The sequence below is a fragment of the Oncorhynchus clarkii genome, chromosome 27 (genome assembly GCF_045791955.1).
Source record: "Oncorhynchus clarkii lewisi isolate Uvic-CL-2024 chromosome 27, UVic_Ocla_1.0, whole genome shotgun sequence".
In the NCBI taxonomy this organism is placed as follows: domain Eukaryota; kingdom Metazoa; phylum Chordata; class Actinopteri; order Salmoniformes; family Salmonidae; genus Oncorhynchus; species Oncorhynchus clarkii.
Window position 1 is genome coordinate 5,130,943 of NC_092173.1, and position 19,120 is coordinate 5,150,062.

At 43.2% G+C, this 19,120-nt stretch overlaps 1 protein-coding gene across 1 annotated transcript; it reads left to right on the forward strand.

The window, feature by feature from the left end:
* Positions 1–466: 466 nt before the first annotated feature.
* LOC139385466 (putative lipid scramblase CLPTM1) lies at positions 467–18,027 on the forward strand. Its single transcript, XM_071130523.1, has 15 exons — positions 467–610; positions 6,543–6,670; positions 7,835–7,955; positions 8,259–8,417; positions 8,486–8,603; positions 8,693–8,778; positions 8,882–9,002; positions 9,188–9,432; positions 9,606–9,699; positions 9,844–9,971; positions 10,118–10,180; positions 10,264–10,359; positions 10,463–10,598; positions 10,970–11,137; positions 17,029–18,027. Exons 1-15 carry the CDS (start codon positions 467–469, stop codon positions 17,262–17,264), a joined length of 2,043 nt encoding a protein of 680 aa, XP_070986624.1. The 3' UTR covers positions 17,265–18,027.
* Positions 18,028–19,120: the final 1,093 nt, after the last annotated feature.

Sequence of the window (19,120 nt, forward strand, 5' to 3'; positions counted from 1 at the left end):
AAGATAACTTTAATAGAAAATGGGCGAAAGTCACCCAGTAAAATACTTGGGTAAAAGTATTTGGTTTGAAATGTAAGAAAGTATAAATCATTTCAAAAACAGATGGCACAATGTTCTTGTTTTTATTTATGGAAGCCAGGGACACACACATACATAATTTACATTTGTGTTTAGTGAGTCCGTGAATTGGACCATTTTCCTGTACTTTTGGTTGTCAGGAAAATGTATCGTGTAAAACTTTTTTTAGGAATGTCGTGAAGTAAATGTAAACGTTGGCAAAAAATATAAATGGTAAGGTACAGACTCCGAAAAACGTCGTTACAGTATTAAGTAAAACATACTTTAAAGTACTAAAGTATAAGATCACTGAGTTACAATAGGCACAAATACAGTAAGCACAGCATACAGTAAAGAGAATGTGGCAGATATAACACGCCGCGGTCTCTATTGTTTAGACCAACAGGGGATGACTTGCTTCTTTGCAAAAAACATCACGTTGACGTACCAATCTGAACTCACGCGAGGACTGCGATTTCATTGCCAGTGTGCGACAGAGACAGTGAAGATGGCGTCGCAGGAGACCGAAGCTTCTCCGCAAACCAACGGCGAGGTAAAATGAATGAAATTGTATGACTGTCCTTAATTTGTGACTACTAATAGCGGCATATGGTTAACTCGAGAGGAGTGAGTGGCACTGCAGATATTGTTATTGAATTGTGATTATTTCACACGAGCCTCTGACGTTGTCAATGCCGGTCGGTTTAAAAACGACCCCCTGCCTTTCACGATGCGTTTATTACTGCATCTTGTAAGGTAGCTGTTATTTTCTGATAAACTAACATTAGAACTGTTGACAAACCTATTTCTAAATAAAATAATGAGGTCGGTACTTGGGGAAACAGATACACGTCATGACAGTATTGGGTTAGCCGGCTTTAAATTAGTTAACGTTAGCTAGTTATTATTAGCTGGCTAACTAGTTAGCTACAAGTGGCTAGCTAGACTGACTATGCTATTTGGTCGGCGTATGTAGCTATTTCACGTTAGCAGCAAAAGGCACAATCCTAGTCGAACGGCTTTCTTCAATGAACTAACGTTATTCCTTGATTGACTAGACTAGTCTGCTGCCTATCATTATTGATTGACTGGGTGCGAAACGAATCACCGCCCGTCACTGAGAATATATCGAACATCGATGTGATTTAAATATTGCAAGTAGGGATGTGCTTTCTAGATTTGCTGTAGTTAACTAGTTATGGATGTTACATCTTGTTATTAACTAACAAGCATATCCGACCTGCTTATTTACAACTGCACTTGGGTCAGACAGGCCACCTGTGTAGATTAAGAGACAGCGGAGCTGGCGCAAAGTATGGGTTGAAAACCCACTGTACCACAATCCAGGGATGAGAAATGTGTTGAATTATCCCATTATACACCGAGAAGATTGAACGACAAATAGTTTTTCCTAAACTGGTCTCAAAGCGTTTAGTATTATTCTGTATGTAAATCCGATACGCTCCATTTAGTATGATATGTTACCACGTATGGTATGTATTAATTTGTGGATGTCTTTCACCCATTTCGCATGATATGTTAAGAATTTGCTCGATTTACAGTATGTTATGAAATCTAGCTAGTCGGCTAGGCTAGGCGGCTAACGTCGGCTGGGGGTAGGGTTAAGTTGTTAAAGTTGCAATTAGCTAAAATGCTCAAGCTGTCCATGATGACAACTTGTTAGACATTCTTCTTATATTCCCATCCATCCACCCCGACCAACCACCCGTTTAATTGTTTCCTTAACATATCATATTAATTTGAGTGTCCCAGATTTACTGGGGAACTCAGGCTGTTTTTGGAAAACTGCACTTTTCATCCTTACGGTAGGTAGCAGAAGCCACATTAGCCATTTTGGAATTGCAGTTTCAGACAATCAGCTCTTGTTCAACGGAGTTGCCTTTCCATAATGGCTGCTGTGGCTATCCCTGGCTATCTTATCCTTGAAACGCCGGCTAAACTAGACAGGAAGCCTGTCTGACCCAAGTTCAGCTGTAAGCAAGAGGGTCGGATCTGCTGGTTAGTTGTTAGCTAACTATCTAGCCACTTCATGTCCAAGCTCCATGGGTTCCTTTTGCAAATTTGAGGAACATTTACCTGTGTGACAATTTTGGTTTAGGCAGAGGAAAAATGTGTACTATTTTACACCTGACATAGTTGGTCTTAGGTAGAAAAACATGTTTTGCTGGTAAATCAATTATCTTTTCTTATAGTGATCATGGAAACTGCACATTTTTGGTTAAAATGTTCTACTGTCGACAGAACAAAATACTCCAGACATGGGCAAATTTGTTGTTGTCTAACCACATTTCCATCTACAGTTTTTATGTGAGTAAAATCATGACAGCTGTAATGTAAAGTTTTGGTACAATTTTATGAATGCCGACAGGCTAGGGATGTTAACCATTAATTGGTTAGCAGCCGAAAATACATTTGTCCGGTAATGCTTATCGGTCTATAGGGGCATTTGCATAATTGAGTGGAATTAAATTGGTGCGTATGTATTTTAAATTTTGTCATGCATCTTTTTTTATCACACATGCACAGCATACGGAGGCTAGTTTGCGAAGCGGAGTAGCCGATCACCTGTCACACACAGTGCAGGAGAATAGCTCCTCAAAAAGCCTCTGCTGAAGTGAAATGTGCTTTGGTAAGCACAGTAATTGCTCAACAAATAACAAATAAATGAGCGTACAGCCGTACATTTCTTTGAAACCTTAATGTTTTACTTTGAGTCATGTCTTGCCTTGCTTCAAAGTAGCCTTGCGAAAATCCATTCATAGAAATGTGGGGGCAAATATTTTATAAAGACTTCCTCATGCCATTAATGAAAATGGCTCCCCTGTTCAATTGGTTTTCATATCAACTTTCTTTTGTTGTCCAGAAGCCAAAGGCACAATCCTAGTCCTGTTAGAAACTCATCCTAGTTGTTGCTATTAGATTCCCTGTCTTTCTAAGTTTCTAATGGAGATTTTCATCAAATCTAATTTTATTGGTCACGTGCACATGTTTAGCAGATGGTATTGTGGGTGTAGTGAAATGCTTGTGTTGCTAGCTCCAACAGTGCAGTAATATCTAACAATTTCACAATATACACACATTTAAAGGAATGAGGTTAAGAATATAGCAATATTTGGATGAGCAATATCGGAGCGGCATAGACTAAAATACAGTAGAATAGAATGCAGTATATACATATGAGATGAGTAATGCAAAATTTGTAAACATTTATTAAAGTGACTTGTTCCTGTTATTAAAGTGGCCGGTGATTTCAAGTCTATGTATATAGGGCAGCAGCCTCTAAGGTGCAGGGTTGAGTAACCAGATGGTAGCTGGCTAGTGATGGCTATTTAAGTCTGATGGCCTGAAGATAAAAGTTGTTTTTCAGTCTCTCGGTCCCAGCTTTGATGCACCAGTACTGACCTCGCCTTCTGGATGCTAGTGTGGTGAACAGGCAGTGGCTCGGGTGGTTGTTGTCCTTGATGATCTTTTTGGCCTTCCTTTGACATCGGGTGCTGTAGGTGTCCTGGAGGGCAGGTAGTTTGGCCCCGGTGATGCATTGGGCAGACCGCACCACCTTCTGGAGAGACCTGCGGTTGAGGGCGGTGTAGTTGCCATACCAGGCGGTGATGCTCTCAATTGTGCATCTGTAAAAGTTTGAGGGTTTTAGTTGTTAAGCCAAATTTTGGAGCTGTTGCACTGTCTGTCTGGATGGACCATTTCAGTTTGTCAGTGAAGTGTGCGCTGAGGAACTTGAATCTTTCCACCTTCTCCACTGTGGTCCCGTCGATGTGGATATGGGGGTGCTTTCTCTGCTGTTTCCTTAAGTCCATGATCAGCTCCTTTGTTTTGTTGACGTTGGATGAGATGTTATATTCCTGGGCCCACACCTCCATGGAAGGCTGTCTAGTCATTGTTGGTAATCAGGCCTACCACTGTTGTGTCGTCTGCAAACTTGATGATTGAGTTGGAGGCGTGTGTGGCCTCGCAGTCATGGGTGAACAAGGGGTACAGGAGGGAGCTGAACACACCCTTGTGGGGCCCCTGTGTTGAGGATCAGCGAAGTGGAGGTGATGTTTCCTAACTTCCTAAGTTCAGGACCCAGTTGCACAGTGCGGGGTTCAGACCCATGGCCCCAAGCTTAGTGATGAGCTTGGAGGGTACTATGGTGTTGAAGGCTGAGCTATAGTCAATTAACAATATTCTTACATAGGTATTCCTCTTGTCCAGATGGGATAGGGCAGTGCGATGGCGATTGCATCATCTGTAGATCTATTGGGGCGATAAGCAATTTGAAGTGGATCTAGGGTGTCAGGTAAGGTAGAGGTGATATGATCCTTGACTAGTCTCTCAAAGCACTTCATGATGACAGAAGTGGGTGCTACTGGTCGATTGTCATTTGGTTAAGTTACCTTTGTTCCTGTACCCAAGAAAGCAATGGTGGACATTTTGACGTTTGTGGGGACAGCAGACCGTGATAGGGAGAGATTGAATATGTCCAGCCAGCTGGTCTGTGCATGCTCTGAGGACACGGCTAGGGATTTCTGGGCCGGCTGCCTTGCGAGGGTACAGGAATAATTAGACTTATGGATGCCACCCGAAATAATAAATGTTTTCTTTTCGAGATGATAGTTTCCGGATTCGACCATATTAATGACCTAAGGCTTGTATTTCTGTGTGTTATTATGTTATAATTAAGTCTATTTGATAAAGCAGTCTGACTGAGCGATGGTAGGCACCAGCATACAAGCATTCATTCAAACAGCAATTTAGTGCGTTTTGCCAGCAGCTCTTCGCTGGGCTTCAAGCATTGCGCTGTTTATGACTTCAAGCCTATCAACTCCTGAGATTATGCTGGTGTAACTGATGTGAAATGGCTAGCTAGTTAGCGGGGTGTGCGCTAATAGCGTTTCAAACGTCACTCGCTCTGAGACTTGGAGTGGTTGTTCCCCTTGCTCTGCAAGGGCCGCGGCTTTTGTGGAGCGATGGGTAACGATGCTTCGAGGGTGTCGATGTGTTCCTGGTTCGATCCCAGGTAGGGACGAGGAGAGGGACAGAAGCTATACTGTTACACTGGCAATACTAAAGTGCCTATAAGAACATCCCAATAGTCAAAGGTATATGAAATACAAATCGTACAGAGAGAAATAGTCCTATAATTCCTATAATAACTACAACCTAAAACTTCTTACCTGGGAATATTGAAGACTCATGTTAAAAGGAACCACCAGCCTTTATATGTTCTCATGTTCTGAGCAAGGAACTTAAATGTTAGCTTTCGTACATGGCACATATTGCACTTTTACTTTCTTCTCCAACACTTTGTTTTTGCATTATTTAAACCAAATTGAACATGTTTCATTATTTATTTGAGGCTAAATTTATTTTATTGATGTGATTTATATTAAGTTAAAATAAGTGTTCATTCAGTATTGTTGTAATTGTCATTATTACAAATCAAATAAAAAAAAATTGGCCGATTTAATCGGTATCTGCTTTGTTTTGGTCCTCCAATAATCGGTATCGGCGTTGAAAAATCATAATTGGTCGACCTCAAATCCCTACAACAGACCATTTCTTCGGGCAATTTGTTCGTTCAATATTGTGGAATCTTTTTGTGTCAGTAAAAAATGTTTTATGCAATAAATGGAGGTGGATATCAAAGTAAACTTTGATATCGCGTGAGTCATGGGATGATATGTGGTCGTCCCACTACGACTCGGAAAACCATGCATTTTATTCAGCTACAGATTAAATCAATTGATGACTTCACAGGGTGGTGAAAGTGCAAGGTGATAAGCTTGATGCTCCTTTTCAATAAATATTGAGGGTCTTATTCTGTTGATGCTTGGCTGCCGTTTTGATATTTTGAAATCTTGCTCTTTTGTCCATAATAATCTCATTATGTAGGCTATACACACAATACCAGATTGGGCACATTCTCTATATAACACAACATTTAGAGTTGAAAACGTACATGTAAATTAAACAGTCATTTGCACCATGTTATCACGCACAGACTTTTATCCAAAACTAGTCCGTTTGATGGAAACGTCTCTGGTGGGAAAATGTACATATTTTGTTTAGGCAAAGTTTAGAATATTCGCATGAACATGTGTCACCTAGCTAGTGAAATGGATGATGTGTTTAAAAAAACACTCTCCTTTATCAGTAAACTGTTGTCTAGAGGGCATCCACCAAGACAAGATTGGGCAAGTTTGCTATTGATAGCAACAGTTTTTTTGTGACAACCAATGGAAATGCTATGGAATTCCATTGAACTTCTGTTTTTTTATTCAGTACATGGAAACTTATGCTGAAAATGTGCTATTTATTTGCACTATGATATGTCATCAGGCACAGCTTTTCATCCGTAACAAGCCAGTTTGATGGAAAAAACCTGTATCTTTTTAGTCTATAATTAGCTAGTGGAAGGAAACCTATTTTAGGATTCCCTGATTGATCTATTGTGTGTGTGTGTGTAGGTGAGCAGCAATGGAGCTGTTGCAGCCGTGGATGGCCAGGCTGTACAGACTGCTACTGGGGACCCTGCACCGCAACAGCCGGCTCCACCACCCAATGCATGGTCGGTCATAAAAGGAGTCCTCTTCAGGTGGGTCAGAGATGTGTACACACACACAGATATGAATAGACAATAGACAGCCCCTGTTTACTTGAATGTGGGATGTGTTTTTAAGTAGTAGGGTTGATGGTAAGGCTATCCTCTAATGGGGCCTGAGCCATGCCATTCACCTAGAGTGGTCTGCTAGTTTAGGTCTGTTAGAATCAGGGTGGAGCTCAGTCCCATTACAGCTCTACCGACCCGCAGTCAATTAATTTACAGTGCCTAATAGATTCAAATGCAGGCTTTGTATTGTGGTGTCATATCAGGGGATTGTTGCCAGAGACACATTGCACTCATTAGAGAGAAACCAGTTCACACTTCAAGACACAGGGTTTAAAGTGATAGGGAGGCAACCTTGGTTGTTGATACAATGACTAAAGACCTTCATTCAAGTCATGCACACCAGCAGCATTTAATTAAATGAATCTCGGAGGTGTCTTAAAGGTGTGATTTTGTTTTAACTTTCAGTGTTTGCTAGATGATGATGATAAATGTTCTCAACCTATTGGAATCACTCTATACTCTGCTGGTCTTCTCATGAGTGGAGACAGAAACAGAGTGCTGGGGCCAGCGAGGGATTAGAACGACATGAAGGTGCATTAATGAGTGCCAGGAGAGTTGGCTCCTATCATAGAAGCAGTACGGTGTGAGAGTTTCATACTGTTGCAACACATTCCCCTAGAGTATTTCAGTCAACTGATTACTTGAAGCTCAAAACAAGATGTCAAACTTGGAAGAAGCCCCCGTTGTTGTGAGCCTGACAGTGGTAGCTCGATGGGATACGAGACCATCAGATTAGGCAACAAGGTTCAATCCTTTCCAATGTCTGATGCTAAATATATATATATAAAACAACCGCTTCTCTTTATCTCAACCCTTTTGTTTCAGACACACACACTTACTTTACGGTAGATGCTAAGTGGGATCGTTGGTACTACCCTAACATTAACCCTTACCTTAACTGGTTTAAGTTTAAACTTCAATGGGGTGATGTCAGTTGGGTGGTCTCAATCGTAGAAGTATAATTATGTTTCTATGATCCCAAGCATCCCACTTAGTAAAATGTGTAGTGTAAAGGGATTTTTCAAAATGTTGAATTGGTTTCAATTAGACAAAGCTGACCTTCTCTTCCCTTGTCCTCGTCCTCTGCAGGATCTTCGTCATCTGGGCCATCAGCAGCTGGTTCCGCAGGTCCTCTACACCAGACCCTAGTACCCCAGCAGGGGCACCGCATTTACCCAGCCGAAACCTTTTCCCCAAGGAAAGCCTCATGGTACGCCAACCTTTTCGCACCGTTCTGCATAAGCAATTAACCCCAGGTCATGTGACTATTGACTTCCTGGTTGACCTTTGGTCTGTGCCTGCTGGTCATTGTAGGTTCTCTGGATGAACAGCTGGTGTCCGTTGACGAGCTTGGTCCTGGCTTGCTTGTTGACTTGCGCTTAGTAATTTAGTGCACACTGCCGGACAAAAGCTGTGCCAGAGCAAACAACCACCCAAAGTAGTACCATATGGGCAAATCAATAAGAGAACATGAAGGAAATAAATGTTAACCTGTTTTTCCTTCTGTCCTCAGGACCTGTATGTGTACATCTCCCAGGATGAGGTCTTCTCTGACTTCAACGACACACAGTCCCTGTTCTGGTTCCATAGAGACCTGGTCTACGGAGACTGGAACACTGGAGACGAGGGGGACGGCTGCTATGAGCACTCACTGGACCTGGACATCCAAGAGGTGAGAGGGGAAGACTGGGGAGGGAGAGGTAAGAGTAGGATTTTCTAATCTCTCTCTCTGATCCACAGAAGGTGCAAATGAATGGTTCCCTCTACATCCACGTGTATTTCACAAAGACCGGATTCCACCCAGACCCCAAACGCAAGAGCCAGTATCGTCGGCTAGCAACAGTCCATGCCACGCGGAGTAAGTAACTGACCTCCCCCCACTCTGGTGCATGCATGACCTTTTTAAACTAGTGTGTAAGTGGTTTGACTCCTCTTTGACTCTTTCAGTGCTGAACAAGTTCAAACGCAGGAAGTTCGTGAAGACTAAGAACCTGCTGACGGGGGAGACCGAGACCGACCCGGAGATGATCAAGGTCAGCTGTGTTTACCATGATTCATAGACCTCATTCCTTTTCAGTCCGTAGACCCAGTCCACACAGTATTGACTGACTGACGTTCCTCTTTCCTCTCCCCCAGCGAGCGGAGAGCCACGGCCCAGTGGAGATCATCTCCCACTGGCACCCCAACCTCACCATCAACATGGTGGACGACCATACAGCCTGGGTCAAGGGCTCGGTCCCCCCTCCACTGGACCAACGTAAGCTCTATACCCACCTATTCTCACGCTTCTCAGTGGGTTATACCAGAGCATGTACTAGGAGAGTTGAGATCTACTGCTTCTTTACAGAAATCTAACTAAAGGTGAAATACCTTTTAGTTATTACTCTATTCTGGCTGTCTCATTTTCTCAACCCATTATTTTTACCCTTCCCAACCCTACAGATGTGAAGTTTGACGCGGTGAGCGGCGACTACTATCCTATCGTCTACTTCAATGACTACTGGAACCTGCAGAAAGACTACTACCCCATCAATGAGAGCCTGCAGTCGCTGCCTCTGCGCCTGTCCTACTGCCCGCTGTCCCTGTGGCGCTGGCAGCTCTACGCTGCCCAGAACGCCCGCTCACCATGGAACTTCCTGCCAGAGGACACCTACGAGCAGTCTGACGAGGACCAGGACTCTGTCAAGGTCAGGGGTTAGAGGTCATAGGCCGGGGCAGGGTGTAAATAGAGAAGGAGATATAGATCTTGGTTTTGCTTTTGCTCCAATGTAGCACATCTTAGAATCAGACTGGTCCCGGAGTCTAGACTCCATGTTGTTTCCCTGGTAACAGTTGCTAAGGAACTGTGTTGTCTCTGTAGGTGGCCCTGCTGGAAACCAATCCGTACCTCCTGGGCGTGACCATCGTGGTCTCCATCGTACACAGCATCTTCGAGTTCCTGGCATTTAAGAATGGTGAGCTCGCCGTGCCTCTGTTCCCACAGCTTAACTGCCTATTAGAAGACCACTTTTGGATTATGTGTTCTACAGTGTGGTAGAATGTTGTTTCTATACTCGTGTGTGTGTGTGTGTGTGTGTGTGTGTGTGTGTGTGTGTCAGACATCCAGTTCTGGAACAGCAGGCAGTCTATGGAGGGTCTCTCTGTGCGCTCCATCATCTTTGGGGTGTTCCAGTCCCTGGTGGTGCTGCTCTACATCCTGGACAATGAGACCAACTTCGTGGTACAGGTCAGTGGGTTTTTCATTTATTCTCAAAAAGGATTAATGTAATGTCACTCATCACGGCAGGCTCTGTACGCATGTCATTCATGACCATTGTACTATAGCAGAGTGGTCCCTTTACTAATCCCCATCTCGTGTCCCATAACATCCAGGTCAGCGTGTTCATCGGCCTGCTCATCGACTTCTGGAAGATCACCAAGGTCATGGACGTCAAGGTGAGATGGACGACGGGTATTTCAATGCGTTTGGTTGCACAAATGAATCCATGTTTGCTCATCCGGATGTGTCTTCTCCCCAGTTGGACAGAGAAAACAAATTGTTCGGGATCCTCCCACGCTTATCAATAAAAGACAAGTCAACGTACGTGCAGTCCTCCACCAAAGTCTTCGACGACGTAAGGAAACGCGTCAACACGGCACCACCATTCTTTTCATTTACCGCTCGCATGGACAATCTTGCACTGCTGGTTTTTGTCCTGTCCTCTTCCCTCTGTGCAGATGGCCTTCAAGTACCTGTCATGGCTGCTCTACCCTCTGTTCGGGTGCTATGCCGTCTACAGTGTGTTGTACCAAGAGCACAAAGGCTGGTACTCATTCGTACTGGGCATGCTCTATGGCTTCTTGTTAACCTTTGGTGAGTCACTGGTGGTCATTGTTCAGAAGCGTGATATAGTTTGCCTGATTTTTATCTGTAATGGGACTGAGCTCCACCCTGGTCTTGGAAAATCATCCTTTCCTCTCTCGTTTTCTATGCTGTGATGATCACATCGCTAAATATCTGTTGCGCAGTCCAGGACAAGTGGCAGTCTATGCCGTCTTAATCCTCATTTACATAGTCTAATCCTTATTGACAGTCTGTCCTAGCAGCCAGTCTAGATTTATTGATAGTCTGTCCTTGTCATTCTCTCCTAAATGACTTTAAAAAATGTTTTTTATTAATTGACATTCTGAGCGATATGCTACCCTAAATGACATGTTGTCGTGTCTGCTTTGTGATTGGCTCAGGTTTCATCACGATGACGCCACAGCTGTTCATCAACTATAAGATGAAGTCCGTGGCCCACCTCCCATGGAGGATGCTCACCTACAAGGCACTGAACACCTTCATCGACGACCTGTTCGCCTTTGTCATCAAGATGCCCATGATGTACAGGATAGGATGTCTCCGAGACGGTGCGTTATTACTCACTGCCCTCCAAACACACATATTTCATACACTTATTAGTACAGCCCATTCTGGTTCTTAACAATGACTATCCCGTTGATTATATAAAAAAATAAAAAAAACGAGTTCCCTTAGGTGTTTTAACGGTACACGCATTCCTACCGAACTGTTTGGTATGGGGACCGCTGTTCGGGCCGCACCGTGGGCCCAAAAGAATGGATTTAAAAAATGATGTACAAAATCAAAACACTAAGCCTGTAGGGAAAGGGGGATACCTAGTCAGTTGTACAACTCACTGCATTCAACTGAAATGTGTGTACCGCATTTAACCCAACCCCTCTGAATCAGAGAGGTGCAGGGAGGGGCTGCCTTCATCGACATTCACGTCATTGGCTGTAGGCTATGCATACTCGGCGTTGTATGCCTCTTGAGTACACCGGCGCTGAAAAAATAATAATTTGGGCTGTTCTGTTAAAACGACTACAGTGGTTCATCATTTAAGAAGTTTCATTATAGTGAGCGGTATGCTGGGACACGTGTCAGTGAGTCGCAGTGTTGGCCGTTAATGCTCGTTAATGCTCATTTGAACCATTTGAGCATATCTACACCGTTTAGTCTTTTTATCATTCTTTTATTAACGAAAACACAAAAGATGCTGATGAACAAATACTGTATACTACTTTCTATTGGATATACAGTATATACTGTACATCATGCCCTATTTTAAGGTGGCTATGATTATGTGGATTATAATACATTTACATTTTGTAGGTTGATGCATTTTCATTAGGGAAAATCAGGTCTCTGATATTGAGTTAGACATTTCAAACTTCAGTCTTGTCAGGTGAACTTATCTTTTGGTCTGATAATTTCGTTCAAGCATTTTATTTATAAAAACAAGTTAAAAAGGAGCCTAGAATAATTAAACAAGAAATGAACTGCAACATGTTGGCTAAAGCAATTGCAATCACGGTGGAATGCGACTGTTTTTAATCCGGGCTGTACTATTGTATTTGTTGTGTTTTCAAATGGTCTGAATTTAAGTTAATGAATTCCCTGCTACCAATCGCCAGATATCTTAATTCTTATTAGCCAATGCCCATCACGTGATCGGTGTCCTTCTCACAGGCATCGAAGCGTTCAGTGAGGCCACAAGACAGAGGGATTCATCGGATCGCGTCCTTATTTAATTTGGAGGCTCATATTGAAAATGTTAGCTCTGTCCGCATGTACTTTTCGTCAGCCAACAGCATGAGTAGGCCTAACGAACAGCAAAAAAACACTAGCGTATGTCAATCTATAGTAGAAATGTTGACCTCTATTGATCAGCTTGGCCTTTCTGTGCGAGAGAAATATTCCAAACATACTCTGGGACAGTTGTGGGACGCAATAGATCCCAAATGAATACAACCACTGTACATGCATTATTATTATTTTTTTTTAAACATTTACAAGCAACGAGGCTGATGCAACAGATCCCAATGTTTGCTTAAAATGTTGCTAAACTATTTCTTCACAGAAGTCCAGCAATGCGCAAACTGCAGTAGCCTATAAGCACAAATGTTCCAAACTGCAGTAGCCTATAAGCACAAATGTTCCAAACTGCAGTAGGCTATAAGCACAAATGTTCCAAACTGCAGTAGCCTATAAGCACAAATGTTCCAAACTGCAGTAGCCTATAAGCACAAATGTTCCAAACTGCAGTTGGCGGGAAAACACCCTTCTGAAAAGTGCACCGCAAATATGACAGGTGTGAAAATATCCTTCAGAAATAGGGAAGACACAAAGACTCATCAACAAACATGGGTTGTTTAATATTAGAACACTTGTCTTTGGCTGCTAGACAACAAAAGAAAGTTGAGAACATAAGATAAATAAATACTGACTTCAATTGCATATGAGGAAGTGTTTATAAAAGAATCCCCTTAACATTCCTATGGTCAGAACGTGGTAAGATATGTCTCATAAAATGACAAACGACTGTTTTAAACAATTATGTTTATGGTTAAATAGTCTAAAGCTGTGTTCGAATACCCATACTAATATACTACATACTAAACTCAGCAAAAAAAGAAACGTCCCTTTTCAGGACCCTGTCTTTCAAAGATCATTTGTAAAAATCCACATTTCTTCATTGTAAAGGGTTTAAACACGGTTTCTCATGCTTGTTCAATGAACCATAAACAATTCATGTTTGTGGAACGGTCGTTAAGACACTAACAGCTTACAGACGGTAGGCAATTAAGGTCACAGTTGTGAAAACTTAGGACACTAAAGAGGCCTTTCTACTGACTCTGAAAAACACCAAAAGAAAGATGCCCAGGGTCCCTGCTCATCTGTGTGAATGGGGCCTTAGGCATGCGGACTGCAGATGTGGCCTGGGCAAAAAATTGCAATGTCCGTACTGTGAGGCGCCTAAGAGAGCGCTACAGGAAGACAGGACGGGCAGCTGATTGTCCTCGCAGTGGCAGACGACGTGTAGCAACACCTAAACAGGATTGGTACTTCCAAACATCACACCTGCGGGACAGGTACAGGATGGCAACAATAACTGCCTGAGTTACACCAGGAACGCACAATCCCTCCATCAGTGCTCAGACTGTCCGCAACAGGCTGAGAGAGGCTGGACTCAGGGCTTGTAGGCCTGTTGTAAGGCAGGTCCTCACCAGACATCACCGGCAACAACGTCGCCTATGGGCACAAACCCACCGTCGCTGGACCAGACGGGACTGGCAAAAAGTGCTCTTTGCGTTTTGTCTCGGCATCCGGGAAATTTTGGCATACTAACTATATCCATACTATGACCAATAAACATACTATATATACTCAATTCACGTCACATAGTGCAGTCGTATGATTATTGGAAGACTGCTCCGATGGCAAGGTGGGTGTTGCAGTGTGCAACAGGCACTAGCCTTTCTCTATCAGAACAAAAGGTGACTCAAGTATTTTGACAGAATCAAGCCATTCGACAATAATGTTCCTACATTATATTTGTCAAACATGACTGGCGTTTAGCCTATTGTGGCAGACCAAGGGGTTTGGTCAAGACGTTTACACAGATCAGACACGGACAGAGTAAGATTAGCTCGGTTTCAAGGGTGTTTATTTCAATAATAAATCAAAAGAAAAGGATAGGTCTCCCCCATGAGACCCTTTCCAGAATACCGTCTTCTGGGCTCCGGGTCTTGCTGTATCCTGTCGGGCACAAAAACTGAACTCCCTCCTTTTACCTCAGTCTTTTACCTCAGTCTCCAACTATACGCAAGTCACCTTTCTTCCCCCAGTCCCTTTCTCTGTGTGCTGCCCTTCTGGCAGCTTTATGGAACTCGTACAGCTGGTGAGCAATCAGCCAACCACATTCAGCCCCAATTAGTCCTGGCTGGAGAGCCCGTCGAGACCTGGCACATCCAGCAGAGGGAGCCATCGCCTCGTGGTGCCTCGACGAGTCTCCGAGTGGTGGCTGACCTGCTGTACGCCACCCTATATATATGTAATTAAAAGTCTCATTAAAGTTTGGCTACATTCTCAGGCGCCTTATGTCAGCAACGGTCTGGAGAGGTTGTAGCCAATAAGCATAGGCTATCACCTACACTTTAACATGTACGCTAATTATTTATGTACATTTACAAACACTTGTGTCTTCAGTGGATAATCACAAAGTGAATGGACAAGTTTATATAGGGCAGGGGTGCTCAACTCTTACCCTACGAGGTTCTGAGCCTGCTGGTTTTCTGTTCTACCTGATAATTAATTAATTGCACACACCTGGTGTTCCAGGTTCAAAATCAGTCCCTGATTTAGAGGGGAACAATGAAAAAATGCAGTGGAACTGGCTCCGAGGCCCAGATTTGGGATTGGGGGATCTAGGCCATGGGGACGACAATTAGGGATAACTCTCTTCAGCTGGTGGTGCTCACGAGAGATGTGTGGTAGACCATACAGATTGGTGCTCAATGTTTCCACCTAGTGATGGAATACAGAAGTGGAACCAGTAAAAACAATTGGAAAACTTGGAAAGCTTTTTTCATCTACAGTAGGTGAAAGTGATATACAACCATTAGTATATAATTCATGTTTAATATGTTAGGGCTGCTTATGAGGTGTCGACAACTAGGTGGAACTCATGTGACTGGAGAGGCTTCACGCATTGCAAGTTACGGTATTAAAACTAAACAGGACGTACTCTTAGGCCTACAGCTCAATGGTGGTTATACAATGATACTATACTAAGCTTACTAATGATAATGACATTACTTATTATAGTGATGATCATAATAATTGTAATAATAACAATAAGGAGGTGGGGGGGGGGGGGAGGAGGGTAGAGGAGCGAGAGCTGCTTGCAGATTGACAAACGACATGTTGGCTTACAACATTATTTTTCTGCATGTTTTGGAACAGTGTACACAACACTATATAAATAAGTAATACCAGAGAGTCGTCTTACAAAAAAAGCCTTTATTACAGCATAGCAAAGATTAAAAACAGACATTTGTGATATTGCTTTAGCCGACCTTTTTGCAGTTATTTGAGGCTTGGTGCTTGGCAACAAAAGCAGCATATGTCTTATTCCTGTTGATTTACACTACATGACCAAGTATGTGGACACCTGCTCATCAAACATCTCATTCCAAAATCATGGGTATTACTATGGTGTTGGTTTCCCCCCCCCCCCCCTTTGCTGCTATAACAGCCTCCACTCTTCTGGGAAGGCTTTCCACTAGATGTTGGAACATTGCTGCTAGTTCTTGCTTCCATTCAGCCATGAGCATTAGTGAGGTCGGGCAACTGATGTTGGGCGATTAGACCAAGCTTGCAATCGGCTTTCCAATTAATCCCGAAGGTGTTTGATGGAGCTGAGGTCAGGGCTCTGTGCAAGCCAGTCAAGTTCTTCCACACCGCTCTCGACAAAGCATTTCTGTATGGACCTCGCTTTGTGCTTGGGAGCAATGTGCAACAGGTCTGAAGGACATTCCTGCAGTCAGCATGCCAATTGCACACTCCCTCAACTTGTGGTGTGACAAAACTTCACATTTTTAGTGGCCTTTTGTCCCCAGCACAAGGTGCACCTGTGTAATGATCATACTGTTTAATCAGCTTCTTGATATGCCACACCTGTAAGGTGGATGGATTATCTTGACCAAGGAGAAATGCTCACTAATACGGATGTAAACACACTAGTCCAACATTTTTGATAAATAAGCTTTTTGTATGTATGGAACATTTTCATGGATCTTTTATTTAAACTCGTGAAACATGGGACCAATTACTCTACATTTTGAGGTTTATATTTTTATTCAGTGTAATTAAGTGTTTCCTGTATCCTCAATTTTCGCCACTGCACATATCAACATATAGAGAAAGTTGACAATTCAATGGCGCACTGAAGGATATCCAGCCAACTTGACACACACTGTGGGAAGCATCGGCGTCAACATGGGCCAGCATCTCTGTGGAACGCTTTCGACACCTTGTAGAGTTCATGCCCCGACGAATTAAGGCTGTTCTGAGGGCAAAAGGTGGGGTGCAACTCAGTATTAGGAAGGTGTCCTTAATGTTTTGTGCACTCAGTGCGCAATGTCCGAGCCATGTTTTACATATTGACATCACATGCATGTTGCACTTTATTTTAGTGTTGAGTAACTGTTTTACTTTATGAAAATGCAACATGCTGGTACTTGTGACAGTGCTCTCTTCAGGCTTTATATGACTCATGATCATACATGGAATCAGGAATACCAACACAATTGTTACTACAGTAATTGTTAGCGTTTAATTTTCCTGCTGTACTGAAACCGAACCGTGACCCCCGAAACAGCAATATGTACCAAACTGTGGGTTTTGGTGAACGTTACACCCCTAGTTCCCCTGTAATAACTCTGTTTCCCTCCCACAGACGTAGTATTCTTTGTCTACCTGTATCAGCGCTGGATCTACAGGGTGGATCCAAACCGGATGAACGAATTTGGCACCAGCGGAGCGGAACCCACTGGAGTGGACCCTAACAAGGACAGCACAGCGCAGGGGGAGGTCGCAGCCACTGGGGAGGTCGCAGCCACTGGGGAGGTCGCAGCCACTGGGGAGGTCGCAGCCATAACAGAAAAGGCAAAGGATGAGAAGAAGAACGATTAACCACGACCAACTTATCCGCCTTTCTCGCCCTCGCTCCTGGGGTGAAGAGGACCTGTGGAAACCAGGCAGAGTGAAATGTCATTTGCCAGAGAAAAGAAGTCATTGTATTCTGTCATGGACACCGCTACAAATTTCAGTCTAACTCTCCCTCTTTGTGTGGGGGATCTGCAGCGAATCGTAATTAATGTGGACTTCCTATTTTATTTTTTTTTATTTTTAGTTCAAGTGAAGTAAAACAAATGTGATGTACTGTATTCTTTATATTTTGGGTAACAGTAATGATTTGGAGGCCAGGTTGTGAATGTTGGAGGCCCAGTTGAGGGTGGATAGTTGCAGTACATATCTCAGAATTTTCAGATCTTTGCGCCGTCTGTGGATTTCTTGTGATTTCTTAAAAAAAAAAAAAAAATCATTCCATGTGTGAACGCAATGTATCATGGTGGGGAAATTGGTGAGTTGTGCTGGAGGAATCTGGAAGGGTCCAGATCCAAGTGTGACGTGAAGGGAACCAAGATGCACAACCTGTCCAACACTACCCGCGAAAGACAGTCTACCCTCCATTTGAAACAAATGGTCGATGTTCCGAACTTGAACAACAACAAGAAACAGCCTTGTAGGTATTAATAGAAATATATTAATTATGATGGCTTGATTTCTGTTTTTCAGTCACTTGAATTTATTTTGTATGTTCTGAAACTACAGAATCTCGGGTTGTAATGTTAATAATACTGATGTCAAAGTGTCTAGTAATAGCGGATTTAAGTATTTTTGCCTGGACTTATGATTTTTCAATTGTTCTACTACATTCACACTCCAAGCAGGACTACCTTGACACACACTTGAGTCGACAAAACATTAAGGACACCTAAGACATTAACGCCCTCAGAATAGCCTCAATTCGTCTGGGCATGGATACTACAAGGTGTCGAAAGCATTCAACAGGGGTGCTGGCCAATGCTGACTCCAATGCATCCCGCAGGTGTCAAGTTGGCTGGATGTCCTTTGGGTTGTGGACCATTCTTGATACAGACGGAAAACTGTTGAGCGTGGAAAAACCCAGCAGCGTTGCAGTTCTTGACACAAACTGGTGCGGCTGGCACCTGCTACCATAACCCGTACAAAGGCACATATCTTTTGTCTTGCCCCTTCACCTTTTGAATGGCACACATGCGCAATCCATGGCAAGGCTTTTTAAAGGTTATCAAAATGTCATGCCAGGGTAAACCTACGCTATACATCAGCCCTTTTTCGCCCCAATTTTGATCTTGTCTCATCGCTGCAACTCCCCAACTGGCTCGGTAGTCATGCGTCCTCCGAAATAAGGCCCACCAAACCGCACTTAACACCTGCACCAATGTGTTGGAGGAAACACTGTTCAACTGACGACCAGCGTCAGCCTGCAGGCGCCCGGCCCACCACAAGGAGTCGCTTGAGTAAAACCCCCCACCCTGCCAAACTAGAGGTCGACCGATAATTAGAGGCATAGTGGATTAATTAGGGGCCGATTTCAAGTTTTCATAACAATCGGTAATCTGCCTTTTTGGACACCGATTATGGCCGATTACATTGCAATCCACGAGGAGACTGCGTGGAAGGCTGACCACCTGTTACGCGAGTGCAGCGTCAAAAGGACCTGTGGCTGCAAGGAGCCAAGGTAAGTTGCTAGCTAGCATTAAACTTATATTATGAAAAACAATCAATCTTAACATAATTACTAGTTAACTACACATGGTTGATAATATTACTAGGTTAACTAGCTTGTCCTGCGTTGCATATAATCAATGCGGTGCCTATTAATTCATCATTGAATCACAGCCTACTTAAATCACCCGTTTGGTGAAGTTTAACAAAAGCGC

What these genes read in the sequence shown, in the direction of transcription:
- LOC139385466 (XM_071130523.1), top strand. Translation starts at nt 467, where the DNA reads ATGACTTGCTTCTTTGCAAAAAACATCACGTTGACGTACCAATCTGAA. An exon ending in GTTCCTGGCATTTAAGAATG is followed by an intron (nt 9,700 to 9,843) that starts GTGAGCTCGCCG and finishes TGTGTGTGTCAG; the next exon opens with ACATCCAGTTCTGGAACAGC. An exon ending in CCACCAAAGTCTTCGACGAC is followed by an intron (nt 10,360 to 10,462) that starts GTAAGGAAACGC and finishes CCCTCTGTGCAG; the next exon opens with ATGGCCTTCAAGTACCTGTC.